This window comes from Ammospiza nelsoni, chromosome 9 (assembly GCF_027579445.1).
Source record: "Ammospiza nelsoni isolate bAmmNel1 chromosome 9, bAmmNel1.pri, whole genome shotgun sequence".
NCBI lineage: Eukaryota > Metazoa > Chordata > Aves > Passeriformes > Passerellidae > Ammospiza > Ammospiza nelsoni.
The window spans coordinates 15,974,143-16,000,220 of NC_080641.1; the positions used below are offsets into that span (position 1 = coordinate 15,974,143).

A 26,078-nucleotide genomic window follows, 5' to 3' on the forward strand; every position below is an offset into this window, starting at 1 on the left:
AAAACAACAGTATCAGACAAATATGGACTTCTTACCAAAGACACATATCTTACTGTGACATCCTGTTTCAGGGCCTTTTGAGTGAATTACATATCTGTTATCAGAAGAAATATATTTACCAGTAGAGTGGGCCTCTTCTTTGGCTCTCACACTTTTGTGCATTTCATCAATTTCCTATCATCTGATATGTCTGCTGATATATTTTACAGCTTGATTTTTTTTTTTTTTTTGTCATAACGTTAAATATCTAAGTTTCTTAGAAGTTTTACAAAATGTGTTACTTGCATGAAGCACTTTGTGGGAGCAGTAGAATTAGCTGTGTCTCTTTAGATCTTCATCTCCTTTGATTAATATGTTCTGGAGCTGGGGAAGTGAGGAATGCCAACCCTTAGCAGACTGGTGCTGGGTCTTGGAGCTGAAAGTGAAGGGGATGAGGTTCTGGGGAAGGAAAGAAAACTTGTTTCTCTGTTGCCATCTGCTGAGCTTTGAATATTAGACTTGGACCATGTTTTTATACTCTTTTCTGAGTACTGCAGTGGTTGTGTCTTGTCTGAACCAAACAGAATTCTTCTTAAGGGTCACATCAGCCTTTGTCCCTGAAGTCCTCCCACACAAAGAACAATGAAAGGAAAGGAAAGGATGGGGACCTGCACTGTGCCATTTGCTGTTAGGCAGTCTTCTGCATTTGAAAGGGTCAAGTTGTAATTTAATCCCATAATTACATCAGATTCTTATATTTTTGTGCTTTTTCCTTATCAATCCAGAAAACAGAAGAAAGAAAAATGGAACCAGTTTGGTAGATTCTCAAAGAGTCTACATATTGACTGACATTAACCTGCCTCTGCAGGACAGATCCACCAATTCCCACACATAGGAAGTGCAAGTGCCCCAGTCAGAGTGGATGACAAGAAGTATCTCCAAGCTGTCCCTAGGGAGGTGCTGTGGTAACCCTCACCCCTCCACTGACACACTGCTACCAAGCACCTGACAGACCACCTTCCTCCTCATCAGACACTCACTGACAAATTACTTGCACAGTTAATTCTCTGTCAAATTTTGATAGATTTAGGAACACTGAGACTTGACCTAAACATTTTAGGCATAACATAAAAATCAGGAGTTAAAAAAGGAAAAGCAGTCATTATGGACTATGTTGTCCTGCTGTCTCCTGAGCCTTTTTTTTCTTTTAGCCATTGTGCAGCATCAGAGTTGTCACTGGTCACATTTCAGACTGGAGCTTCAAATATCCTACTTGTATTGTTGAGTACAGTGTGGCACACCTGCTATAAATATTCATGTGTATAGTGGTCTTCAACTGAAAAGGCCTAGGTATTACCAGAGGTAAAATTAATGGTTTCAAAGAACTTTGTAATGCCTTAGGACTAACCCTCTGGAATTTGTCATTTCATAAACTGTAAGTCCTATATAGTAAATCAGATACTTTACATAAACTGATATAATCAGTAATATTTAATATATAATTTATCCTGATCATGATTTTTCTAAGTAATATCATTCCTTGTAATGCAGAAAAAATTATATTTACATATTGTTTAGAAATTCTATAAATGCTATAGATCTGTGCTTGTTTTAGCAAACTTAAAATGTAGGTTGTGACTTACTGCAAAATAATTAAAAATTCCCTGACCCTTTAAATTAGATAACACTGAACTGAGTTTCTTAATGGGCACCCAAAACAATAAAGTTGGAGTTTACAGTGCCTGGAGATTACCATTTAAGTATTATTACTAGTGATTATTACTGGTTATTACTGCTAATCATAACCATATTAGAAGGGACTTCTGGAGGTCATTTATTTCCACAGTTTGCTCATGGCGGGGTCAACTTTAAAGTTAGATGAGGTTGTTGAGGGTCATATCCAGCTGAAACCAGCTGCTGCTTTGCAGTGTGGTTAGTGCTCCTTAGACTTAATGCTTCTGTCATGTGCTTTTTTCAGTCTTTGGTTAAGAGGGTACCTTTTACTCGCATCCTTTATTCATGGCCTGTATTTCCATCAAGATTACAGCTTTCTTGATAAAGGTCTCTCTTTCTATCTTTGAATGTTTTTTTTAATGGCACTGACTTGAAATGTTTTATCTGAAAAGGTAGGTGAGAAGTCCAAGTCCAAGAATGTTGGATGTCATTCCCGCATGTACATTGGAGCAGATGAGTCATCCCTTGAACAGACACTGGGAAGATTCATTTAGCAGCTAGTTATTCTTTCACAGCAACCTGTGAAAATATTTCTAGTCCTTGGTGATTACCACCAAGGGCTTTATTTATAGAGGAGCTGACTAGATAAACCAATCTTTTTCCAGAAGTTCCATGCCTGGAAAGTGCTTTTTGTAATTAGAGTCATTATTTACCAGAATAATAAATGAATCTTGGGGTAGGTATTCTATAATTCTATTCTATTTTAATCTACTGTAGACTATTCCATGACAGTTGTTCTGGGCAAACAAGGCTAAGAAATGTGAAAAGAGTTTCTAAATGTATGTTTGAGTGTTATTATTTAAAAGTGAAGCTACTGTAGGCATCTTTAAGAGTGGAGGTATGCAAGCTGTGTGACTGAGAAAAAAATCAGATATGACATTTTAAATTTACATTGGATATTTTTGCATCTTTAGTTACTATTGTTCCAAAGCCAATTACATGTAGAAAGTAACTACTGAAAAAAAATTTTAATTTTCTGAAGTAAGAAAAAACTTACTGCATTATATTTATTAGATGTATAATTTCCTTTTTCTCCTCCCAATCTTTTTCTTTTTTTTTTATTTCCTCCCTGACATACTGTATTCAGAACTACTTCCAATATTAAATGAAGAAAATCTGCCTGAATTATTCACTGGAAGTACAATCTGCACCATGGGCTCTATCATGGTTTCAAGTGGGGGAAATAAAGGAAATGAATGGGGAGTTTCAGCCTAATTCCAACCTGACAGCTGCACATGAAAACAACCTGTCACGATCTTGGCAGAAATTAATGGGCATTTTGTTGGTTTCTCACTCCAACCAAGTACTGAGCTGGCAGTAAAAGGAAAGTGTATTCCCAGAGAGAGGGGCTGTCCCTGCTCAGGGATGAGGGCGGAGGTGATGGAGCACAGAATTCTCCGCTGCAGCCAACAGTGCCCGATCCCCTCCTCAGGTGATCCTGCAGGCCCAGCCCTCAGACACTGCAGCTGCTGGAAATTACTACCCATAAATCTCCAAGTCTTAAATAATGCTCACTAGTGGCAGACAGGGAGCACTTGTGTTGGCAACTATCGTTATTAATTTAATTTTTAATAACAATAAGGAACCCCAGTGAGATATGCTGATTAAGATGTTTTCTAACTTTCTTTCAATTTAAAAAAAATTAAAAATGTATCAGTATAAACTTAATGATTCAGTAGAACTTCATGTCTCTAGCCACAGAAAGCTGGCCTTGCTGCTACCTATTTTAAACCATGAGTAGGCAGCAGTAAATATCTGTTCTCAATTACAGATGCCTGCTGAGGACAGTGGACTTATTACAGTTGTTTTAGGTGCTAATATTGAACAAAAAAATTAGGATTTTTAAGAAATAATGCTCACTGAAATCACTGGCAGATTTAGTAGCTGCTGGAATAACCAAGTGTGTTTATATCAGGTTATATTCCACCATTTCTTGCAATCATCATGTCATTGTTACAGCATTTCTATCTCCTTTGGTCTTTTGGAAGCTATGATAATCTGCCTCACATAAAATTTGCCTTTTAGCACTTTCAATAAACTGCAAAATCTAAATCACTGAAAGAGAGAAATGCTGATTTTTTTTTTATCAACCCTTTATTAAGTTAAAAAAATAGTAGGCCAATATTAGGCAATCTTTCTTGGAGCAATGTAGGAAGTTTCATACCTGTTCCTTTGAAGAAAGGAGAATTCTGCATAAATGTGGAGATGTGGTTGTTTTATGGTAGCTCCTCAGCCATAACAGCTTTTATAACTGTTGGAAGAATTTAAATGTAATTAGTCCTTTATGTGTCCACTTGCAGAGTAAAAAGAAAGTGATCTTTTCAGAGGATTAAAAATAATCCAAGGATCCATCTCTGGAAACCTTCAGAGATCAGAAAAAATATACCACTGATTTGAACAAATTTTTGGCTGATTCTCAAAATAGTGAGGGCTGAGGGAATTCTTCAATTTTAAGTATTTCCATTAAAATGTTTATGGAAGTGCACAATGAATGCCAGTATTTTTGGAATGAAACATTTAGGTACTTTGTCATTGATTACTTTGTTGATCGTTTGCAGGGGTTGTGTTGTTATTTTTTATTTGGACTGGTTCTGCTTTTTCCTATAAAATGTTAAAATTGTCTGATCACCTGGAATTACTGTGCAGTAATTCACAACTGATGAACAGTAAATCAAGATTTTTTTTTTAAATCACTATGCTGATTTGGAAACCTCATTCTTTGCTTCAGTCAGTGAAATAAAACGATGTCTTAAGGAACAGAAAGAAGAAGATGAGAGGGTAACATAGAAATGCATTTTTTCCTTTTTTTTCTGACAATTTCTCCCCAAGTTTTATAGATAATTAGATTTTAAAATATCTTTTTGGGTCATCTCTACTCTCTATAAACTTCCCTGAGTAACTGAGCTCAACTTGCATATAGCAAGTGCCATGTGCTTTGCATGGGTACCATGGTACATATTGAAATGTTACCATGTTATTTTCTAGAGTATCCTATCACTAGATTATTTATTAATGGTTAAAAGAAAGATAACTATGAACTGAGTAGTTCTCTATATATTGCAGCACATTAAAAAGCATTGAAAACACTATGTTTTCAGATTGATAGACTGATTTAAAATAAGATGATGGTGGAAAACTGGGAAGAGGAATGAGAAACAACTCTAAACTGCCAGTGGCTGTGTCTGACACTGCTGAGCACAGATCTTCTTATCTGTTAAAATTGGTGGATCTGGCAAAAGCAAAACTGAAACAAAGGCTCTCCCAAATCCCACCCAAGGACCTGGCAGTGCTCCCTGGGGCAGCACTGGTGGTTTCTGACCCTGCCCTTGAAATCACTTGATTTATTTATGTATTTGTCACAGCAGTTTTAGCAAAGAGGCAGTTTCTGCTCTGTGCTGGGCTCAGTTCTGCTTCCTCACCTTCGGGGGTCACACCCTACTATAGAACAGGAAACTGCCTTTGTTGGGACTCCTACCAGGTACAACTATCTGTAATGGAATTATTTGGAATGTAAATTTCTCTCAGATCCAGTATTCAAATGAGCACATCATACCACAAAGGCTGTTTGTATTTTCTTTCAGCTCAGTAATGTTTTAATACAGTGTAAAATTGAATTTTTAAAGCAAAAGATTCCAAGAGCTTCAAAGCATTAACGGAGGGAAAACAACTACTGGCTTGATATTATAATCAGTTATCTAGATAAGGTGATTGCCTTAGACTGGAAGCCTGATTAACTGTATTATTTATTAGAAGGTCAGATTTGGATAAAATTAAATTGAAATGCTTATATGTCCAAACTAATAGATACAGTCTGAAGACAATATTTGAGTTTTTTAAGGAGATAAATATCTTAATGGTCCTTCAACAGTACAGCTTTCTGTAAAACTTGACCTCAAATAATGATAGAAAAGTAATGTACAACCTAGTTATGCATGTTTATGCCCTGCTGACATGTTGGGTATAGACTCTAGTCTGGAGTTCGGCATGGTAATGGCTTTGCTCACATGACTGAAGATTTAATAAGAGAACTTCTTGGTTACTGCAAAAGGGCAAAAATCAGGTCCAAAATACTTTGTGTTGTTATTAAAAAAGAAAAGAAAATCCACTAGTATTTACTCTCACCTCCTTTTAAGGTATATATTTACCACATTAGAATTTCATTACAAATGTGAAAAACAAAGCTACACTCATCCAGACACTATTTTACACTATTTTAGCTCCAGAAAAATACCTATGAGATTTTTCAAGGTTAAGAAAACAATAAAATAAGAAAGTGCCCATTCAGTCTTTTTTTTTTTTTATTACTTCATCTTGCATTCATTATCATTAAAAAAAAGTTATCTTAATTTAAAATTGACTATAAGGAAGAACAAAACCACAGAGAACAAAGCAGAAAATATTGTTTGGTTATTGTGATTGCATCTTGCACTTGGGTGCATGGTCTGTCTCTAAACTCTGACTCATCTGCCAGCAGCAGGCTTTAAGGTGATAATCGCCCACACAGAGCTATTTGCACATCATGTCTATCTTATCCTCTATCTAATTATACCCTCTGTAACAAACTGTTTAGCATAATTAGTAGAATTATGCTTTGCAAAAAGAAAGAAGCAATAGTTTAGAAGATTCAATTTTTTGAAGGCATCCATGTACAGATTAGTAGTGTTGGTATTTCATCACAATAATGAACATTTTGATGCACTGGTCTATGTAAAATTTGTATAATCATTATTTTAGCAAGTAAAATAATGCAGTTTTCAGGATATTTACATACTGTATATAAGCATTGATTAAAATTATCAAATGGTTTTGGGACTCATTAATTGCTAACACTTTCACCAGTATTTTTTCAGACATGGCTGAAAAATGCTGAAAGAGCCAGCACTGCAATCAAGAATGCTGGAAATGATCACAGAACCTATTATTCAACTGATAGACAACAGCAGGTACAAATGACCTTAATGGAAAAGCTCTGGGTTGTTGTTTTTGGGGTTTTTTTGTTTGCTTTGTTTTCTTCTAGATGATCAGAAAGGATGTTTACTAATGACCACTGGTTTTTTGTGTTCAAATTTTAGTGCTAAGCTGCTTTAATACAAATATCTTTGAGGTAAAAAAAAAAAAAAAAAAGGAAAAAAGAGAATAATACATATATGTGCACACAGGTGAATATATTTTATTATTTGCTGGCTTTCATTGCAGTCTCAAAAAAGTGTTAAATGAGCATTGCTTGAGGTGGCATCTTCTTTGCATGCTGGAAATTTAGTGTTTCTAACTCCCCTGCCCCAACCCCATCCTCTTTATAAACTAGAAAAATCTGGGAGCACACAAAAGCCAATACCCCCCTGTAGGTGTTTGCTGCCAGGTAAAATGGAACCCAAACTGTATCTCCTGAGAGTAACTTCCTGCCCCCAGATGGGGAAAAACTCTGCTGATACGAAAACAAATACTGTGTTAGTATAGGCAAAACAAAAATCATGCAGAATCCATTAAAGCAGCCACGACTAATTAATCTTGTTTGGTTTTGTGTTAATTGGACTTCTGTTAAATTCTATTTGAGAACAGGATAAATTTATGGATTCTATCCTTGTTTAACAAAAATTCTGCTATTCCTATGTTATAGGAGAGGTGTTCAGAACATTAGGCAAGTAGACTTATTTCTCCCCTGAGATATTTAAGAAAAATCACATGGAAAAAGCAAGCAGAGTATCAGTATTTACTTGTGCTCATGAAGAGATGCTCATACTTCACCCTTTTCTGGTAGACAAAGAAACATGTCGAATTCTACCACATATTATCCCAAGACATTAACAGCAGACTAAAGATAAAACACAGATTTGCATAAATTCTTGTATTTCCTATAGAATGTTAAACAGAATTTTCTCTGTCTGTAATAAATAAACTGTACTAATCATCCCAGTGTAAAATACAAAGAGGTCAACAATGCATCCTTTCAGCTCACCATAGTTCAAAAGGTATTTGAGTTTCCCTATTAAGTTTTCAAAGGCCAACATCTGCTGATGCTCAGAAATGGTAGATGTGGTGACGAAGGCTGTATGGAGGGTGAAGTGAAAACACAACCATATAGACCATGCAACACAGTAGTACTAAGAAACTATAGCACAATCAAACTCCAAAGAACTATTTCCCATTCATCCCGTTTCTGTTATTAGTGGCAGGAGTATTTCTGAGAATGGTGACATAAACTTACTCTCTTTCATTTAGTTTTTTTTTTTTTGTAATGTATTATGTATAAACACAAAGTTTTGAAAATAGCACATCACTATGAATCTGCAGGCGTGCAAATACCAGAGCAGACACTAGAGCAGGCAAATGACATTATTAAGATTGAAGGCTTTCATTTGCACATTATTGTCATTGATGCTGTTGTTCTATTTAAAGCAGAAAACAGATGCTGTGGCATTCAGCTGCTAATGCTACTTGCACTTGCAAGGGAGAGAGTTTTGATTGCATTTAACTTGCCTGTCTAGAGCTTGACAAATCAGTGCTATTCATCAACTTAAGTAAACTGAATTGATTAAAAATTTATAGTCCTGACCCTGCATCATAAGAAGTGAGACAGTTTTACCCAAATTGTGAAAAACTTTTCACTTGGGTATCAGGTATGGCAAATTGCATTTAACAACTGTGGTATTTTATAACTGTGATTGTGCTGTATTATGCAAGTTGTGCCCAAACTATCTGCAAAGCTAAGGCTGTGGGGAATATTCTTTCCTTGAGCCACAGTGGGATCCCATTTCTCCCTCCCTGCTTTACTGGCAATTAACTAACATGCCATGACTGTGTGCACTCCTCAGCTGTGGAGCTCAGCCGAGGCTCACAGCTCAGCTGCTGTGCACTTGGTCTCTCCACGTGTTTTGTTTAAGTAATCATCTCTTTCATTGATATAGTAGTTCTTTATGTAACAGTGTTATGGTTTTGTTATAGTTTGAGTTGCATTTTGGTACTTTGATTACATACAGGAAAGCATTTTTCTGTGAAGGAACACAATTCTATTTATTTTGTGGAGTAAAGCCGAGTTCAAAGCCTGCTAGAGTTAATGCAGATTCCAGCAGATACACTGCATTTGTTAATCTACTTCATAGAAATGAAAGCTATTCCATTTATAAACTTTTCCATTTGCTCTTTGAATTTACACACACATATACATGCATTAAAATTATTGGTCCTATACTTCTGTTATTAGCAAACACTTCTCTTCAAAATGCTCAACAAATATTTTCTCTGCAACAATGTCTTAATTCTTTGTGTCACACTAGTTTTATAGGACTTGGTGCTCATCTGCTGATAAGATCAATCAGAAAATCCGGGGCTGAATGCAGATGTAAGGAGTGACATTGTCTCTGACCACATAATAACAGTTACATGTTAATGCCAGAGAGGAAGGCCAATAAACAGCCCCTGCACCACAGGGCATGCTGTCAGAGAAACATTATCTACACCAGAAAGGGATGTTGGGAAATCAGATCCATGAAGCTGAATGACAATGCAGAACAATACTGGTTTTATTACTTACTACCAATACTGGAAATACTGGGTATACCTGCAGAGAAAGAAAACACAAAGAAGTGTAGTTAGCTGTTTGCTGTAGTTGGGTGAGCTATTACACCTAAGATTCTGAAAACATCTTTAGAATTCTTTATCAATACATAGTTAAACTCAAGCATCTGCCATTATGTGCCCAGTCCTTTATAAATGCAGTCTTTTAGATTTTTCAGTATGGGGCTGCAGGGACCACTAAAATGCATTGACAGATGGGATCTATACCAGCTCTCTGAACTTCATGAATTTGTTCAGAACAGTTTTGTATTTCAACTAACCAGCCATTAGGTTTAATGCTGTAGATAAAAATATCAGTCATGCATGTATTATGCAGATCCAGGAGAGTAATTTAACCAAGGGATAGATGCACTGCTAACTGCTTTGGCCAGCTGCTTAAATCAGTTGGTACCTTCTGTTGCATTAATTGTATAGAACTATTTTTTCCCTCTTTTACCTGACAGTTATCTAAATTAAGCTATGTAAAAGAAATGTAATTGAGTGAAACAATCTAATGCAGTAGGTTGGCCATATTGATTAAGCCTCTCATTGATTTTTTTTTTTCTGTGTTCATTTCAATTCCTAAACCGAATTGATGCAAGGAAACCATTCCAAAGACAGGTGAAATTTACCATAAGAGGAGGGGCTGTTAAGGAGTAAACTCCTTCACTGGATAAGCAGTGTGAGATCTCATGCTGTATAATGCAATCTCAAGAACTGGCTTCTAGTCATGTCTGCCCTGAAAGCTAGGCTTTGTGTGCAGCACAAAACTATGGATATGAAATCTTTCCTGAAATGCCATTTCCTTAAGATTAAATGCCATTGTTAATGGACTGTGGCTCATCACTTGGGTTAGTCAGTATTGAAATCCTGGGTATTTGCATCCTCTTCCTTAAATACAGTTTGCCTTTTTAAAGTTTTATTGATTTTGTGGTATGCATTTTCTTGCAGAAATCTGTCTGTTTCTCCATTAAACATCTGCTACACTTCTTTCATCTATCTTAAAGTTCTGCCTTACTCAGAGACAGCATGGACCTCACTCTGCAATTAAGTGAAGGAATGTCTTGAGAATAAATTATATTCAATGTCAGCAAGGTTGCAGAGTCAAGCTGGGAAAAATCCTCACTTGTGGCATGGCTAAGACAATGCTGAAGTAAGAGAATTTGCAGAATGGGGACCAAAGCCAGACTTGTTATGTTTCCCCACATTAGTCCTGGGACACATATCAGAATTGCAGCTCCTGGGTTTCATAGCCTATGGAAGCTGTGGCCTGGCAGAGCACCCTGGACAGCACCTGCTGCTCACCCAGCCCCACACTCAGATGCTGTTTGCAAACTTAATTATTTCTACTTCTGCTGAGATTAACGTGCATTTTCCAAAAGTTTAGCACCATGAGGTATTGAAAGCTAAATGCAAATATCCTCATAATAAAACAATGTGGTCATAGTTCCAATAGTAACAAAAAGTGCTTTTTTTTTGGTTAAGATAATTAAAGAGAACATCTATCCCCTTATTTTAAATGTCAAAAAGACAATCAATTTTCAAATATTTTTCCTTGAAGTTTCAATAGCAGCTTGTTTCAAGTTTTGCAAGTCATTGTAGCTGGTTTAAATTAGCAGGATTCACTTTCCTTTATACACTCATGGAACCTACACAAATATTAGATAAAAGACAAAAACTGTGTTCTCGCAGTCACACTTGTGCTGTGAAATGGTATTTGTATTTCCTCTGGGTATACTCCCCCGCCTCAAACCTCTCTGTCTCCTACACACACATACAAATATCCTTTCCTTTCTCTCCTGAACAGATTGTAGCAAAGGAAGAGGTTTTCCTGCAAGTCTGCTTGCCTCATATTATTGTACTTCAAAATTTTCAATGAATTCATAGTGATGAATGCTTCCTGAGCAGAGAATAATGAACACAAGATGCCTGCTAGCCTGAGGGCTCTGTATTAACCTTGCAAAGATATCTTCAGGTTCTGTTTCAAAAGCTGTTTTGCTATTTCTGTACAGAGTTTCTTAGCTGGTGTGGTGTTCTGTAACCAGACTGGTTTTTGTACTACCAGGTATCCCTGTGTGAGGTGACTGGCCTTGATAGTGCACTACTTTATGCCCTTCTTACTAAAGAGAGTGAGAATGACACTTCTGAGTTTGTCTGGAAAAGAAGCTGGTTATGTAGGGCCACGAAGCAGGATCTATTAACACTCTGAGAAAACCGCACATATGATGGGGAAATTATTCTTAGAAGGAGTGTTTGTGTGAGATCTGGAGTTACATATTGAGGCTAGCTCTTGAATTCAGCTGAGCTGGATTTGCTGCAAGTCCTTAGGTAATCAGGCACAGGAGGTGTGATTCTGCTCTCCTTCTCTCTCCGTGTGGAGGCAGGCAAGGGCCTGAGTGCAGGGCTCTGCCCATGCCACCACTGCTGGGGACTGTGGGGTCATCCCCCACTGCTGGGGACACCCACAGGCTGTGGGGTCATCCCCCACTGCTGGGGACACCCACAGGCTGTGGGGTCATCCCCCCACTGCTGGGGACACCCACAGGCTGTGGGATCATCCCTGCACTGCTGGGGACACCCACAGGCTGTGGGGTCATCCCCCACTGCTGGGGACACCCACAGGCTGTGAGATCATCCCTGCACTGCTGGGGACACCCACAGGCTGTGGGGTCATCCCCCCACTGCTGGGGACACCCACAGGCTGTGGGGTCATCCCCCCACTGCTGGCCCTTGGCTTGAACCTGGTGTTGCATGGTGTGGATTGTTTCCAGTCAGCCTTGTACTGAAATGTGTGAGTACTCTGCAGCAGTGAAGTGATGGGGACAGGTTAGAGAGATGAAGGATCAGGCCTCCTTTGATGGACAATTCTATTGAACAAGGTACAAAAAGGGATTCAATTTACATCTATTCAGTTGTTAAACCAAAGCAATGTTCAGCCTAAATTATCTTCCAGTTGAAATCACTGGGATGGTTACTAATGGTAATAGATTTACAGTGAAGGCACATCAAGTAAAGCATGCAAAATAAGTTCAGAGGTTGGTATTGCCCCTGAAATTGCAAATATTGCAGGAAAAAGTCACTAATACTATTTATTATTTTTGACTTGAGGGCGGTGGTTTGGTATATTACATGTTCACTGTAAGTGCATCTAAATATATATGCATTACTTGAGAGGAAAAAAATCTGGTGTTTTCCTTTCGTATGATCTTCTGCATCTGCCCTGTAATTTTCTCATTTCCCCTACTTCCAGAAATGGGTTGTTTTAGCTCTTAGCTACCATGGAGCTGGCTATTGAGATGAAGAAAAAAGCAAATCAGATGCTAGCGAAGAAAGCAAGTTTTTGATTCTGTCTCTAGTTTGTGTCAGTGTGAAATCCTTAACACAAAGAAATGGATCAAGCTTTCAGTGAGAAGGACCACACTGCTGCTTCCAGTGTCAGGGCAGGTCATACCCTGCAGACCCTCTTAGCACCTCCATTGTCAGTGCCTGCATGTGCTTCTGGCAGGACTCTTTAAACAGGAACAAAATACAGAGCTTTGCATAGCAGAGTCAGAGCAGGGATGTTAATGCCTCATCCAATCTTTTGCTAGAATATCTGCCCTGCAGCATGACTCCCTGCAGTGAGTCTTTCTTCCCTTTGCAGCTCTTCCATTGAGGAATGATTGCAATATCAGATGCTCAGCATCAATTTCAGAACTTCTGAATTCTCTAGCAATTTAAAGCCCCGAGAAGCTCCATGATACTGGTGTCTTGTAATCCCTCAAAGGGAGTGATCATTATGATCATAGGAGTAAACTTTTCATGGATTGTTAAACCTGTAGTCAGACGAAGGATTACACACAGTGAAAGAAAATTCTTTGGAAATTTCATCTGTTTCATTGCAAGAGCCCCAGAACTCCTGCTACTGTTAATTTTGCAGTTGTTCCTCTGTATAGATTGAATTCATAGCAAAGGAACTGCTTTGATGAAGTTTGTTATCCCTCACCTCTGCTTTCCCAAGCGATATTACCAGAAATAAATGGGACAGAGGAAATGGCTATTGTTTTATTGGGTAACATCTTTTAAAATTTGGACTTCTTCATGTTATGTTTTAGTGAGTCCAAACCAGTATTGAAAATTCTGCTTAGGAAACACCCAGTGAGATCAAAAGATTTTCTTTTTCAAGTAATTGTAATTTATTGATAGAATATTAGAAACTTTGAAAAGCCTGAAACTCATACTATTTTTAGCACTTTGAATATCTTAAAACAGACACTTTGCCTTCCCATGCTGCTGCTGCTTAAGGACCAGAAGTCTCTTTCATTTCACTGTATATGGCAAAACCAGAGTTGTTTGAAACCAGTGACATACAGAAACATTTCCCAGCAACAGATGTCACCACAGCCAGCACAACCAACCAGCTCAGCAGGGTCATGCAAGAGGGTAGAGTGAAAAATACAGCATGTTATTTATAATACATTGTTTTTAAGTATGTACGTACAATGTTTTGCTGGCTATTGCACTGGATACCCAGTTGAAGGAAAATGAGTTTCTCAGTTGCAGATTTTGCAGTTTTTCCTGACACTCCTGTTTACCTGAATGCTGTTGATACACTGCAGTTTTGTCCTCACACTAAGTTTCCCAGCCTTCTGTGTGACATGTTCCTGTGGCTTTATACCTTCTGTAAGCTTCATGGACTTACAGAAGGTATATTACATACTACTAATATTAGTATGTAATATAAATATAAAATAGGAGCAATATGAAGCTTTGCTGTTTTGTAACATTGATTGATATCTTCCTTTTTCTCTTTGAAACACATTGTCGAAAACATCAAGGAGCAAAATTTTGTAACTTTAATATAAGTGTCCCATTCCTTCAACTCAAGTCATAGAGAAGACACTGGAAAACTTCCAGGTACTTGGGAGAATGGGCCCTTAGAAAATGGGACACTGTCTAGTTTATGAGTCTGCTTTGACTGGAAAGCAGGATGTGTGATCCTTTCAGTTAGAGGTTACCTGGATTCCTGACTACAAAGTGCAACTTCTTGGACAACTTCATTTATGCTGGTCCTTCAGGATGGCTTTGTGTCAGCAAGTATTTATGGGGAAAACTGAACATCAGTGAGGGTAATACCAGTGCACTTCTGGAGGTGCCATAAATTTTGCCAGAAACTGTTTCTGCATCCATCCTGCATGGATGCCTTGTAAGTCTTTTGCCTTTCAGGGAGGTTTAAGGCTGTGCTGCTGAGACAGAGGCTGTACCATGGCAGGGGGACCCACTGCAGGAGAAATTTGGTAAACTGAGATTGTCTGCCTGACTCTTGAGTGAAAAGAACCACCAATGTTTCCCAAAGGCCAACCCTTTGTTTCATGTTGAACAATGAATTACAACAGTCATGTAACAGCTGGGAGTTCTGCTGAGTGTGGGGCACTTCTGATACAGGTTATTGGTGGTGAAGGGACTGACACAAAGCGAGCAGGCTTTGATGCGGGGCAGCTCAGTGCAGTCTGAGACAGCTCTGTCTGATGGAGCAAAGAACCTAAGTGCCAAAGATGATCTAAACAATGAGAGGAAGAAAAGGGCTAGTGCTGTCAGACACATACAACTGCTGAGGAGAAAAGCTATCCTGTAATACCAAGTAGAGAGAAATTCAATAAGTTCATTTTGTGTGTCAAAACATATTGCAGAAAAAACTATCTATAGAATGTGGCAGCACGAGGGAATGAATGTAATCACAAAATAGTCAATAAGATAGAGTGGAAATATAAAATAAATGCTGTGTGGAGACAAATGGAGAAATATTGTTAGTGCCAGTAAACAACAGAGTACTTGCTGTCTTTCACAGGGAAAGCATGGAAATATGTTTTGCATTCTCCTGAAGAAGTCAGGGTGACTTAAAATGGTGAAGAGATAAATGGATAAAGAAAACAGCTTTGAGTCAAGGTTTCCGCTATGACTACAGAATAATCTGCAATGGTCTTCTGTTTCAGGGGCTGTAGCTTGAAAAGGTATGATAAAGTCTTACTGGCCACAAAAAATGGCCGAGACAGAGCTATGGAAATAAAAGAAGTTCCATCTGGGAAAGATTTAGAAATAGTCATTAAGCTTCTTGTTGAATCTGAATAAATTTCACAAATTCAGAGAAATCTCAAGAAAGAGTATATTTTTATTTTGTGGAAAGAAGAAAAAAAATTTCTGAGTGTTTCATTTATACAACTATTTTTAACTGTATCTTATTTAAGCATATTCATGTAAACTTCAAATATATTTAAATTTTTAAATAATTTGGTCTTAGATGAAAAAGATGGTCTTTGAAAATTAGAGGAAAGAGAAGTATCAAAGGAACACTGTATTACTGGATTATACAAAGTGCCCCCAGAGAACTGAAGTAATATATGAAGGGAAGTTATTTCTAGCAACATGTTCCAGGAACTATTTCAGAATCCACACCTGACTAGGGAGAGTACAACACCAGGGCTGCACTGCTGACCACACGATGGAGATGGTGACATAAAGGCAACAAGTTAACTGAAATTGCACTGGCTGTGCAGAGTTTACACAGTAATGTAAAACTTCATGTGCTCCAACACATACAGCCTTAAATCAGGAAGTGGCAAAAGAAACGAAGATTTACATACCATAAATGAGTGCTGCTTGTACCTAAGAATTAGACAACCCACAAGAAGAGAAGCTGATTTAGTTCTGAAGCAGTGCATAGGACACAATTCAAGAAGTAGTTATCAGAGAATCACTTCTGGACTGAAACTCAACATGCTTGTGGAGAAGGAAAAGGATAAAAAAAAAAAAATCCACTGCAGTAATATTTAACTTTGAGAAAGCAAGGAAATGAAAATGAAGAAGTTAGATAAAAGAAAAGTGAAAAGAACATCTAAAAAGATATGCATGCAAACAGCCTGGAAGCAGCTGGAGGACAAGTGTATGAGAGGCTCAGAATAATCATATATAACTCATTTCTTTTTTTGTAACTTATAAAAATTAGCTCTCTTATAAGCAAAAAAAAAAAAAAAATCCAAACCCCAATGCGAAATTGAAAACAACAGAATGTAGATGATTTTGGAAAGATACCCTTCAAACGTGTAAGTCTTCTCAATGGAGAAAGATGGGAAGAAAAGCATAAAATTTGCCAATTTAAATATAAACCACAGTATTTTGAGAATCAACTTCCTATGGACACAGAAGTTAGAAATTGTTTTTTGTTAAAACCATCACACTAGAAGCAGGAGGCCCAGAGAGATAACTGGGAAGATAGGCAATTGAGATATTATTAATACTAATTAATTTAATATTGAATACTAAGTTAATTGTTTTCACTGATGTTCACAACAAAGAAAGAGTGATTCTCACCTGCTGAGAAATTTTCTCTAAGTCTGTTAGCATCTGAGGTAAATGGTATTGAACAAGAATTGCTATGAGGAAATGTTGCCCCAAGAAGTATTTTACAGGAACTCAAATATGATGTTTCTGAACTAACTATTGTAACATATAACCTGCAATTTAAGTCAGCCTTGAGGCCAGAAGAGATATTTTAACTGTGGTACAGTTTTAAAAAAAGGACTCAAGGACTGATCTAGAGAATAACAAAACATAGAAGAGGCACATTTTTATGTTATTGTAAAGAGCCATGTTGTTGTCATGTCTAGAATATCATGTGGAGTCTTAGCCTCACCAAATAAAAAAATGACATCACAGAACCAGAAGAGAAAGCACAGATGACCAGAGATGTGGCATGGTTTTATGATAAGATCAGAGAGATCAGGATTTGTCATTTAAAAAAAGACTGGAGGAGTGGATAAGGTCAAGTCTATGTAATGATAAATGGTGTATCAGATGTAAACAGAGATGCATTATTCTTTGTTCCTTCCTTATCTGAGGAGGTACTGGCTTGACCATGGAAAAATATTTAAGGCAAGAAAAATAAAATACCTTTCACTCATTGTCTCACTAAAATTTGAAAGGTATTGCCATAAGGTATCACTGAGGTCAAGCTTATGTCAGTTGGGTGTCTCTCTCTGTTCAGCAGCCAGCAACCCCAGCAGTCCAGCTCAGAAAGCCAGTTTATTTCATGGTAACTAAGAAGATGAAGAAGAAATCCTTCATGCTTCTTCCTGTTTGCCAGAAATTCCTGCTGCCGATGACTGCTGAAGTCAGGATTTGAGGTAAGTGGAGTATTTGTCAGCCCATACAACGTTATGTTTTCATGATGCTGCCATCATCATCATCAACCCCAGGAATGACTACCTATTATTTACAAAATGTTTTGATTTTTGATGAAGCTGTATATCTGCTGAAATTCACTGTTGTTGTTTTAACATAAAGTTGATTTAACAAGCTTCAGACACACTTTCAGTAGGTGCTAATTCCACTGTTCTGTCTGGTGCGTGCTCAGCTGTCTGGGAATGAGGTAAAACTCACAGCAAGCTGAATTTAGCTAAAATCAACCTGGTAAATCTCACCATATTTCCCAAACATAGCTTTCAAGTATTAATTCCGTCAGCCACACTCAGTTTTTATAACAGGCAAAAAAAAGTGAATACTCTTACAAAATGTTTTTCCCTGCTTTTTGGAAGTTCATTTTTTTCTGCTCAGTAAGAATTTTATCATAATTTCATGCCCCCACACTTCATGGTTTGTTACTTGGTCTATTACTCTCACATTTTACTTGATAAGGTCCTGCTTCCTATGATCTTCATTTCTGAGTTTTGATTCTTCACAGCTGCTGCTTTGAAGTCTTAGATAACATTCTGAGCATTGCACATTGCTCCTGGTTTTAAACTTTTCCTTCAGCTGCATACATAGCTCTGTTTCTCTCAAATAACTTTTTCAATAAATTGTTATATCTAATATTTTAAAATGAATGTTTTGCTTTTAATCAGGGCAAAACTGTGGACTTTTTTTAAAGACAGCTAGTAACTTCTGTCAAAAGGTATCCTCATTTTCTGTCCTTTCTTCAAAGAAATTTAATTCTGCTGCTCAGTTCAGGGGGATTCTGAATCACTGTGTATTTCATATATGTGTGAAAGGGAGAATTGAGGGTCATAATTGTCTTTGTGCCCTCTCTTTCAGTACCATGTTTTATTTTGGCCCAATCTTGTCCAGAACCAGGAAATAGAGCTGTCAGTACCTTCTTGCTTTGGATAATATGGAAGTGTGCTGGAACAGTACAGCTGTGTGTTGTGGAGTGACTGTTAGCTGGAAACAAGGAGTTGTAAAACCTCAGCTTGTGCCCTTGCTTTCTCTCTTCAATACTTGATCTACAAGAGTGCATCTGAATCTGGACTGCAGGTTAACATCAGGGAAACGTTTCCCAACCTGTAGATCTTTAGTTAGTAATATGAAAAATCTGGCCTGAGGTGTTTTTTTTTCCCCCCTTTTTTAAATGGAGAAAAAATGAGCAAGGATCTCACATGTTGAGCTGAGAGTGTCACTAATCTCAAGACAACAAGGATGTATGAATAGAGAGCTGAGGGCACCATGGCTGGAGCAGTACTGCAGTTATTCCCACTGTTTTCTCTTATCTGTGTGTATTTTTTATGTGAAGAGTCCTAATTTTTTTCATTCCTTAGCCCTTTCTGTGCAGTGTCCAGGGATGTGTCTATGGATATAAACACATGGTTCTGGAAGTTATCTACAACCACGTGAGAGCACAGATAATGTATACTTACAATTAGCACTTACAAATTGACACCTTGTCCAGTTATACACACTGAGTCAGAAAGAAATGGCAAACCTTTGCAAACATTAATCTTCCTTCAGAGTCATGATATGGGGCAGAATTGTAATAATGAAATATCCTTATTATACAAAACTACTTACAGATATTAGCAGTGCCCTTAGGTATAGGCAGATAAGAACCAGGGCTCCACGGTCGGCCCTGATAATTCTTCTTGCATTTTCCACAGTCTGGGCCCGTGGTGTTATGCTCACATTCACAAAGTAGTCTTTTGTTTTCTTCTTTACAGCCAGTAGCATGAAGGTTGCACTTACACCTAATTTTAAAAGGCAAAAATAAAACAAAGTGGGATATTATTTAGAGGTGAGGTGAGTTTAAGCTCAAGTTTTAGAAAAGCATGTCCTATGGCAACTGCTCAATTTCTGTGCTGTCCCTCTGCTATTGTTCTACCATGAAAGCATGACATCACAAAGCATCCCTACAAAGAGCAAGTTGCAGATCTTCAGCTCACACAGGTGTAAAGGCAGAAATGTCACTAAGATTCCAAGACACTGAATCTTGTTTTCACTAAGGCAGCACCACTGAGAACAAATAAATTATTCTTTTTTTTTTTTTTTTTTTACAGATAGGTCTTGCAAAAATTCAAGAGTCACTATTTCCAGGAACAAAACAAGTCCTGTGCTTATGTCTTTACAGAATTTGGTCCAAATTACACCCTGGAAGCCTGAGAAAACAGACTTCATTTAGATCTCCTTTGCAATACCACACTTCAGTAGAAGGAAAGCTCACTATAATGGTGTCTTACAATTCTTGTTCAGCAAGTACTTGTTCAGAAAGGAAATTTATTTTCCTGCTTTAATTTAATATAGCTGTAGTAGCTGAAGGTCAGACAAATTATTTTGGTAGGCACATTTAGTTTTACTTGGGGAAGAAACCTTATCAAGCCTTGTGACGAAATCATTAGATAAACCAGATTCTGCATCTGGTCTTAAAACAATTGTATTTTCCTTAAATTCCCCCCTTTTCCTGAAACTAGGACACTTACAGAATGGGAAGTTAGTTTCATAAACAGTAAGGTATTTTCACCTCTTTCCATCCCTTTCCAACGGATGTCAAAACCAGCTAAAATCTATTTCTGTTTGGGGCTGGAGAGAAAACCAGTATTTAGTGACCTTTCCTGTTTGTTTTCCTAATGACCATACATCTAGTAATTTGCAGGGTTCTCATGTGGGCATTTGTCACCTGTTCCATACAGTGACCAATAATTAGAGCAGAACAACATGTGGAATGGCCAAGTGCAAATTAACACCTGTCAAGCTGACTTCCATTTGGAAGGAATATGACCTGAAGCAATTGGCCACATACATATATATCCCCAGGGTAAAACAAGCTTGCAGTTGTCATAAGTAGCTGCTGGAGAAAATCCACAAGAATATGTAATACAGTAGATGGTGGAGCATTCTCCTTTGTGCTAGAAATGAATGAAACTGCTGTTATTTGAGCAATGCTCATTCTAAAGAGAAACAGGTTCAGCACTTTTAAAATTGAAATGACCAGAATGTATTCAATATGCTGGACAAGAGAGAGTAATTTTTACACAGTTTACAAAATATGTGTGCTTGAAGACTAAATCAATTGTGAATTTTCAGTGAGTTGCCATAGCAGAAGGAAAGATGCTTGTCTGGGCATCAGTGAATGACATCCATCTATTCACTAGACACTGAACCTTTTGGTAAAGGGTACTGCTATTAAAAATGCCATGGGTTGTTTTACTGTCCATAGGAGTATGAAAATGGAACATTCCAAACAGGAGAGATATACAGTAAGAACAAGACCAAAAAATAGAGGAGAAAAGCAGGAGAGACTGTCAAGTAACTAGAACAAATTAGAGAGAGGAAAGGACTGGATTTCTTTCCTCAGGAGCAGATTTCTGTTTTATTGTAGGAACTCAGTGTCAGAGGCAGCAAACTGATCTAGGCAAGAGGAAAAAAGTGGTTGATTCTGAGGAAAAGCTGTAGTACCTAGTGCTCTGAAAGGGTGCTGCAGATTTGTACAGGAACTGAGGTGGGGGAAGATAAAGGTACGTCCCTCTGCTAATTGGAGTGAATATTCACAGCTCTTTTAACAAGCACCTGAAAATAAAGAATAGTTGTGTCACAAAATCTTGTGCAAAATCTCTTTGCACTTCTTAGATGCTGTGCTTGTCAGATGTTCCTGAAGAGAGACTGACCCTTCCTTAGTTTTGCATGCATGGGTAAAAGTCTTGGATGGACTCTGGACTTCTCCATCCTCCTCTGCTTCTATCCAGTCCTGTGCCCTGCCTCTTCACATATATATGCAAAATATATGCATGTATTTACATGTATGGATATATACATGCATACACAAATAATTCCCATAGAGCCTCACCATTTCCTTTTACTGCCCACTTGCCCTAATCCCTCTGTGTCCCCCACCTCTTTAGAGGCTGCCTCCTCCTTTCCCTGATTTCCCAGGCAAGAGAGCATGGGCAGCCCAGCTCTGCTGCCTGTCCTGGTGCCCATTGTTTGAACTCCTTAGGGCAAGATGCTGCAGAGGAAATGCTTCTCAGCCCAAGGTGCAGCACCCACACCAACACCAGGCAGCTGTTCTGGGGTCCTGCACAAGGCATCCTGTGTGACTGCAGCCACCAAGCCCCACCAGACAGAGACAGTGAGACATCCTGCAGGGCTGTGTTTGTACCAGGTACAGGCAGCTTTGCACAAAAACAGCAAAATGCATTTTCTTCTAGAAGTAGCTGTCAAATTTTAAAACCCTGTTAACTGAGATTTAAAACCTACAGCCTCCATATAGGCATTCAGACTAAACACACACAAGATAAAGTAGGGACATTTTAGCCACTTAGCTTCGTAAGTGGAAGAATTGCTAAATAGCTTTTCTTGTCCTAAACCAGTGGAATAATCAAAGATTCATTCAATCAATGCCTTTATGCAAATCAACTTATTTATATGCTTTATATGTATTTTTGAAAGCTTTCCCAGCAGAATTACCCAGAATATTGCATCCCATCTTAAAAGAAAATACCAAGTAATAATAAAAAACTGAAAAAAAAAAACTTCAACCCAAACCCCAAAGCATGCCCCCCCCCCAAAAAAAACAAAAAAGAAAAAAAAACCTATGTGAGGAAAGCAGCGAGTAGTGTAGCCTTCTAAGAGTATGATTTAAAGAGAATAAGAGAAACATAAGTTCAATCACTCAAAAAAAAAAACCAAAAGGACTGATCTAAAACTTTTGCAGGCCCAAATCTAACATTAATAACTGAGCAAAAAAGAGCCAACCACGGTGAATTTCCAAACAATCCTCAGAAAACTTCAAACAGCTGTGTACACTTTCTAATGAGAAGAAAATAATGAACAAATGTGGTCACTGAGTTTTACTTCAAGACTAGCTAAAATTAAGATTAAAAGTACATTCATATTAAAAATGTAAAATTTGACTTAATAAGAGTTAGTTATACTAGGCACAAAATTAAATATTTAAAACCCCCCCTAAACCCAAACCACAAAAGATCAGATAACGTGTGGTAAAAACTCCGCCTTATAGGCAACAGAAAAGTTGGGTTTAGCTCATGATTTTTTTCATACAACTATGAAAAAATCTGTAGATTTATAGAATCTGAAGTGATTGAACTGATAGTCCTGTTAGTGTCAGCAACTATATATAAGGAGTAAAAGAGTGGAAGAGTAAGTAAAAGATGATGTTCAGAAGACTGAACCAGAGGCTCTGATTCTCCTCTTGCACCATTTTTTTTGTGGAAGCCACTTGATAGATCTTGAAGAGACTGATCCTGATTTCCACTGCAAATCAAGGACGTGGCTGAACAGTGAATGTGTGTAAAATGCAGGCAGTGCTAAAACTGAAAGAGAACAAGAAGCATCTGTAGAAAGCAAACTGGAGGGTACCCTGTCTGGGGAAAACCAGGCCAGTATCAAAATCTGTGGTGTATGTGGAGACAGAAACAGGGAAATAATATTTCCTATGCTTTTGGTTTTTTATGAAGGATGCACTAGGAATTGGGCAATCTGTCCCAGGGACCTCATCAGAATGTACACATGCACAGTCTCAGAGACTTCTGCAGAGAAATGTGTGTTGTGCTTGAGGGACAGACTTCTCTGGATGACTGAGAGAGGTAAATGAGCGTAACGGGGCTGAGAGATGACTAGAGTACAATAAAAAAGCTGCTTCTATTTGCAGAATAGGCACTAAGGAAAACAAATATTTAGGGTTACAGAAAGAGGGCTATTTTGGTAAAAGCAGCACCCAGATAGACCATGAGAGAATTACTCTTTTGATGAGATACACTGGATTGTCAGTGGTGTGGAAACAAAGCAGCACAGTCTGGACCTTAGGAATTCCAGCTGTCAATCAGCTGAGCACCACTGATCTGGGAGCTGATTTGGGCTCCCAGCAGATCACTCAAGATGTGCAATCAGCTTCCTGTGGAGGATAACCAAATTCATCTCTTTCTTATGGAAGATTACCTTTCTTTTCTGCTCCAGAGAGAAGGAAGGATTTTGTTATCTTATACGAATATCCATGGTGATAAATTATTACTGAAAATCCTAGGTACCATTTGTAATTTCATTAGCCACTTGCTTTGAAGGCTGTTACTGCTGTCAATCTAAAATAGTAACAAAAGGTTTAATTACATACAAAGCACATTTAAGACAACAATCCCTATGTTGATGCTTCCATTGGTAAAATGTGATTGTCTGGCCTGCTTGTATAAGAATGGAGAAGGTCTGAAAACCTAAAAAACTGATTTCAGCTCCAGTGTACTTAGTTCCAGTATTCCATGCCCATTTAGAAATCCAAAGAAGAAAGTCCAAGTCCTGTAGAGGGCATGATGTACACACACCCAGAAAGGCAATTACTGGGTAGCAGTGGGTGGGTAGCAGCTGCTGGCACACTAAGTGGGTTTGCCTGCACAGAGAAGGGGATGACAGAGGGAGCTCTAATCAGTACAGCAGGTTTGAGAGCGCAGGTTAAGGTCTGGAAAACAGAAGGGGGTCTGTGCTGCAGCCTCTGCACTGCACTGACTAACAGCTTAAGGGCAAAATCTCATGTAAGGACACAGCAAATGTTAAGGGCAAAGTGCAGTTCTGAGAAACAGTACATGCTCACTGTAAATGGCACTGCTGAGGTCTAATGCTTGTATGACTTTACAGAGAATGACTGAAGTCCATGATTATAAATATCAACAACTCCATGGACAATTAGGTCACGTATGGAGAGATGTAGGCCTTGAAATGGCCTTCTACCTGAAGGGAAAAGCTGTCTGCCATTTATATCTGGTGACAGTTTTTGCAGACTTTTTTATTATTGCTCCTGGTGGGGCAGATCTGTCAGTGCTGAGCTTGTGGAAGTGAATGCCATGGCCCCACAGAACTTGTCTGCATTTGGAAACTTCCACCCTGATGTTTCTGCAGCACAGTGGATATCCATCTTCCCAGTTCAACCTGCTAAGCAGCCTGGTTATAGCACACGCAAGAACACATTTCCCTCAACGTGCAAATTCAATTTTGAATCACTGGAGATTGATATTGCTGTCCGATGCTATAAACCCTAATTGTGTGGGAGAACAAATTTGTTTTTCTGACCACTCATCTCTGACAGACTCATTATTTTGTCATAAAGCAATTGAAATGATATTTTTGGCAGTTACATAAGGCACAGGAGCGCTGTGGTGCACTGACGGAGCAGTGCTGTTGTGGTGGGAGCCCTGGGTGTGCTGTGCTCCTCACAGACTCTATTTACATACAGGCAAGTGACATTAAAATGCTGTAAATATCACTAAGGTAATTGCTAATAGCGTGCTGACGCTCCCACAGGGGAGTGCCAACCAACAGACTGGGGGCACGTGAGGGGATCCTTGATGTTCAAGAGATCATTCACGAGAAAGAAAGACAAGAGGAGCTCTTTGATACATTTTTAACGACTAGCCATATGTTCCTCACTTAGATACATCTTTGAATCATTCTAGGTCATTGCCAAAGTTTAGAAAATTAACTTGAAACCAACTTGGAAGCCTTCTGCACAGACTCTTCCCTTCTGCACGCCACGAGTCGGCTCCCTGCTCCCAGGTAAGCCAAGCCTGAGCTTGCAGAGGAGTTGGTGTGTTTGCTCTTCACATTACTGCCCACACAATGAAAAATACCATCCCCACACAGTTTTAATTAGGCATTTTAAAACACTGTTGGCAATGTTAGGAGCCTTAGTCAGCTCCCCAGTGCTAGCAACTACTTCCAGCACCTTGTTACAGTTGTCCTAAAGGACTTGGCCGTGTTTATCATGGCATCAAACGTGTTGAGGCTGTCATCTACATTATGCCTCTCAAGCTTACTAATGACCTTGAGGCAGCTTCCCCAGTGAGGTTCAGGTTTCTAATGTAATGTAGACAGAGGAAAATTCCACATTACAAATACATTTGAAGTGATACTCCAGCCAGGAAGGAGGATGAGATGTAAATTGAGACAGCAAAAGTCAAAATATACCATGAAATCTTTGTCACTGAATCATTATTTTTCAGATTTAGTTTTTTAAAATTATTTTTTACTCTTTATCAGACAGATTCATCATAACTTGAAAAACTATATGTACAGGTAAGTTACAAAACACTTGCACTGTTTGTGCAAGTGTACAAGGTAAACATCGTTACTTAGGTATGCCTGGTTATCCTTTAATTTTCTCTGATAAGTGAAGACATTTTCATTGAGGCTCAGAGTCTCAGAAACATCATGTTGGCTGAACAATATTATTCATTATATTGCAAGATTTTTCCATGTCATGTCAAAACCCCAAAGTATGCTGCTCCTTACTGTAGTTTTCTAAGCTTAATAGATTTTGTGGGGATAAAAATAAGTATAAAGGATACTGTTGTGAAGAAATAAAATGACTGCTGGCCAATTTATTTCTGTGGGGATGCAGCAGACACACTTTCATCAAAATGGTAACAAGATAATTACTGCAGTCTTGGCTACCAATGCTCACTGTAAGGACTAACCCATCTGAAGTTTTGAGCTAAAAGGGTCAAAACCACCTAAGGACAGTTGACACTCAGAAAATGGCATGGCTTGCTGGCTGCAAGTAGGTCTGCTGA

At 38.3% G+C, this 26,078-nt stretch overlaps 1 protein-coding gene across 1 annotated transcript in view; it reads right to left on the reverse strand.

Annotated features, from left to right (window-relative positions):
• NTNG1 (netrin G1) overlaps positions 1–26,078 on the reverse strand; it is a 148,240-nt gene that overhangs the window by 39,022 nt on the left and 83,140 nt on the right. Inside the window, exons 4-5 of the mRNA XM_059478691.1 lie at positions 19,084–19,256; positions 9,245–9,271 (exon numbers count right to left, since the gene is read on the reverse strand). Coding sequence (XP_059334674.1) covers positions 9,245–9,271; positions 19,084–19,256 — 200 coding nt within the window. The remainder of the gene's footprint in view (positions 1–9,244; positions 9,272–19,083; positions 19,257–26,078) is intronic.